Source organism: Engraulis encrasicolus, unplaced genomic scaffold, assembly GCF_034702125.1.
Source record: "Engraulis encrasicolus isolate BLACKSEA-1 unplaced genomic scaffold, IST_EnEncr_1.0 scaffold_31_np1212, whole genome shotgun sequence".
Lineage (NCBI taxonomy): Eukaryota > Metazoa > Chordata > Actinopteri > Clupeiformes > Engraulidae > Engraulis > Engraulis encrasicolus.
In genome coordinates, this window is record NW_026945610.1 from 728537 (window position 1) to 732812 (window position 4276).

The 4276-nt window shown below is 44.9% G+C and overlaps 1 protein-coding gene across 2 annotated transcripts in view; it reads left to right on the plus strand.

The window, feature by feature from the left end:
- The first annotated feature begins 2676 nt into the window (after positions 1 to 2676).
- The window catches only part of aldh1a2 (aldehyde dehydrogenase 1 family, member A2), a 64902-nt gene continuing 63302 nt past the window's right edge, over positions 2677 to 4276 (plus strand). For both annotated transcript variants that reach the window (XM_063193221.1, XM_063193222.1), the window contains exon 1: positions 2677 to 2967. In XM_063193221.1, coding sequence (XP_063049291.1) covers positions 2851 to 2967 — 117 coding nt within the window. In that variant the 5' untranslated portion in view covers positions 2677 to 2850. The remainder of the gene's footprint in view (positions 2968 to 4276) is intronic.

Here is a 4276-nt window from a genome sequence, read left to right on the forward strand (position 1 = left end):
ATATCGCGGGCCAGAGGACCCTCTCGAAAACGAGATTTTTATCTCAAGAGGCTATCCTCCAATAAAGAAATTTGAAATGTGAAAATAAGACAGCCCCAAGAGCCATACACAGCGCTGAGTGTGTGTGGCCGTTTTTCTCCAGAAGAGGGCGCACAATGAACAGGAAATCCGCCGGAGAGCTCGCGACCTGTACCCTACCCAAACATGCTGGAAGCGGCCCTCTGGGGCTGCAGTCTCGAGCCGGGCCGGGAGGGGACGGGACGGGGCGGGACGGGAGGAGGCGACAGGTGTGATATGTTATTCTTGCGTTCGTCAATGTCACTTGTTCGGGGCTGTTGTCTTTGATGTGAAGCTTGAGGCGCAGTAATGGTCGCCCATGCTGCGAAGAAAGCGGGGGAATGCTCGAGCTCTGACGGATATGGAGCAACGCGGTGGGACGTTCACAAATTAAAACACCTCGCTAGTCCACTCTATTATCATGTCAAAGGCAACACATAATACACACGGGAAAACACACACACACGCACACATAATAGGTTACACACACACAGGAAACACACAAACACACACTGCCACGGAAACACGCATTAGGCCTATTTACACATCTGTCATTTGAAAAGGCTTTTGTACACTTTGGGAATATAGGCTACACCTCCCCCCAATGACTGACAAAATTGAATTTTACAAAATAATCTTTTTTTGTTTAGGCCTACTCGTGTTTGCAATAAGTTACATTTGTAATATCTTTTGCTCAGTGATTGAAAAGATGGGTCTTTTGAAACGACCATTAGCTGTATTGCGAACTATTAAATATATAGGCCGACTGTAACGTTTCCAGTCGAAATAGTACAGTAGCAAAAGAAAGCAAATAAACAAACAAATAAACCAGTAAGCATTCAAACAAAAAGTTATTAGGCCCACCATTAAATCTCTACAATTTACAGTCGAAATGTAAGCAAGCAAGCAAACAAAACAAACAAACAAAGCATGCAAACAAAAACTTGTAGGCCTAGGCCTAGGCTAGGTCTATATTATCGTAAAGCCACTTAGTTTGTTAACAGACTGATAAAGCCCCGGACATATTTACTTTAGCACTGTTGATGAGAACAAGCACCAATACTAACTCCCTAAATCCCTGATCCAACACCGATACAAGTTATTTTGTAACACCCCGCGGGCCTATCTTCATTTTTACTTATCTTGTGTTGCATGCATGGAAATTCAAATGTATGTAAACAACAGATTCAGTCGTGGGTGGGCAAAATGTCAGCGCACTCATGCGTAAAGGCAATTTGGAGAAGGGTATGATAATGTAAATAAGTATTTTTATGGTTTATTTTGCTTTCATAAACGCGTTTCATCCGTGATGTTACACAACCGGCTGACTCCCTCTTGAATAACGGGCAGGCAGCGCCTCCACTTAGGTCATCATCGGCATGTTAGACGTGGTGGAGGTGGAGATAAGGAGGATGTTTATTGGAGAGCTGTAAAGAAAACGCTACACGCCATTCTCATGCAGCGGGGAAAAAACATCCCGAGATGCTTAGGGAACACGCACGAGGTGTGATTGCCTGATGTCAACACTTTAAAAACATCCTGATGATCCCTCACGAGCATTTAAGGCCGCTTTGTGAAGTGCAAAGCAAATGGACCGCGCGCGGATGGGGCGAATTCACACTGGCGTGCTGCTCCGTTCTGGGGTGTTGGGAGATCCATCGGGGCACGCATTCCTAACTATTCAAATGGTACCGTTTACTCCCTACACTTCAAAACATTAACCCGCCATGACGCGCTCTGGATTTAGAAAAAAAACAGACAACACGCAATTAAATAATAACGATGACGTGGGAGGTGGTGGGAGTATTTATCCAAAAACATAGGGCCTACAGTTAGATACATTAGGCCTACATAGGCTAATAGCTACGGTACTTTTAATATAGGAGTTAGGCCTGCTTGGATTTAAATATAATTTTACTATTGTAGAAATGTGTAGCCTAGGCCTACATAAAAACATGTCCTGTTGGATTGAGAAGCGCATTGGGCCGTAAATACCGCGTATATTTGATTCCCCAGTGAGTGTAATGTGAGTGTTTGGGGGGGGGGAAGTGGTTGTCTGTAGGTATTAAACGTTTGGGCGGGCTGCGTCTCGTGTATCTCTCGTGTTGATTTACGAGTCTCGCGGCCGAATGCGGCTCTCGTGTAGGTGTTAATTCCGCGGTAATGAGGCCTAGCTGAACTCGCCAGCCCACGCTCCTCACACACACACACACACACACACACACACACACACACACACACACACACACACACACACACACACACACACACACACACACACAAACGCGGAGTGGCCATCTGCCCCCCCCCCCCTCTCTCTCTCTCTCTCTCTCTCTCGCTCTCTCCCAGGGCTGATATTGCAGCTAAAACTCTTTATTCAGTCCCGGACTGTCAGCCGAAAGATCATATTACAAAGCCTTTGTGTTCGTTAAACTATTTAAGAGGAGCTTGTCAGAGAAGTTATAAAGTGTGAAAAACATCTTCTTTTGAGTTCCTTTTTTCCTTGTCTGTTCCTTTCTTTTCGAGGGGTGGGTGCCGAGGGCTTCCCTCCTCCCCTTTCGAGCCGTCATTCTTCCCCCGTCCTTTATGTAAATGCTTTATTTTAATTGTACGGGGAGGACGGACCTATTCTCTGCCCAATAAAAATGCACTGACTGCGACACCTGGCTATAAATGTTAGCGAGGATTTCAAAGTCCCAATCAACAACCGGCAGAAAAAAACTCCTTCAGACTTCGACCCTAAGCGCTGAGCTGACTCTGTAACCTCACCTACTATCCTGCCGAAGTAAAGCGATGACTTCCAGTCAAGTTGAACTCCCCGCAGAAGTGAAGCCTGACGCCGCCACCCTGATGGCATCCCTGCATCTGATGCCCACTCCCGTGCCCAACCCGGAGATCAAGTACACCAAGGTTAGTGCCCGAGGACAGGACAAAACATGCCGCGCCGCCGAGCGTTTACGCGTGCTTTTACGCAACAACTTTTTTTCATTTGCTGTAATGTAATGTGAGTTTAGATATGAGTGCAGTGCGTGAGTAGACGTCTTACATGTTGTGTCAGCCTATAAACTTAGTGTGTGGACTGGACTCGCTTCTCATAAGATAGTGTCGCTGTAGGGTCACGCCAAGGCTGCAACTTTGCACACACTCCCCTGTCATCTCCTCATGTTAATCTTTGTCGCCGGGTTGTTATTAGAGTTGTTTTGCAACACCCATGTAACACACGTACAGTATTGAGTAGCTATTCTCCCAACATTTGTCTCTCTAAATGGCGATGTAATGTTCAAACATCACATTCGCACTACACCGGTTATGTCAAAACTAAAAAAATAACTGTAGTGTTCTCTGGCCCATCATTTGTCTTCACTGTGCCCAAGTGCACTAAACCGACACCATAGCCATCTCATCCAGAGGGTATTACGCAAGGGCACTACTACAATTTATTTATTGTCCCTCTGAAATCTATTTATTCCTTTATTTATACATAAGCAAGTGGGTAAAATTAGTATTTGTTTTTTTTCATTCATTTATTTATTTTTGCGTGTGTTGCTGCGAAGTTTCAGACATTTTTAGACATTGGACACAATGCGTATGCTTATCGTGTGCAAAAGTTCTCTGTGTCTTATCAAAGTTCTGGCTATCTGCCGCATTAGGCTATTTTCTTCATTCCTGTAAGGATTGGATGAAAGATAGTATTAGCACGCTCACCACATCTGCAGGAGAGAGAGAGAGAGGGAGTAGGCAACTCTACGTGCTTTCTGTCTTATCTCAAAGTCTGGCATTTCACAAAGCCACCGGCCATAATAAATAAATTCAGTCTATGGTCATCCGAACGGGCAGTTTGGGAGACTCCAGAATGCAGGCCCAGCACACACACACACACACACACACACACACACACACACACACACACACACACATACACACACACACACACACACACACACACACACACACACACACACACACACACACACACACACACACACACACACACACACACAGCTCATATCCCAAAATGCAGGCCCAGCATTCGACATCTGCTGCCAATATAATATTGCAAATTCCCGCTTTGTGATAACCTTCTCGTGTTGCAGTTTAAACAAACAATTTGCCTGCAATAAGTAGATTATTAAAATGCAGATTGGAGATGTTCTTGAACGATAACGGAAACAATAACCGGCTTTTGCGCAAATGTTTTTTTATAATCTGATATCTCGAG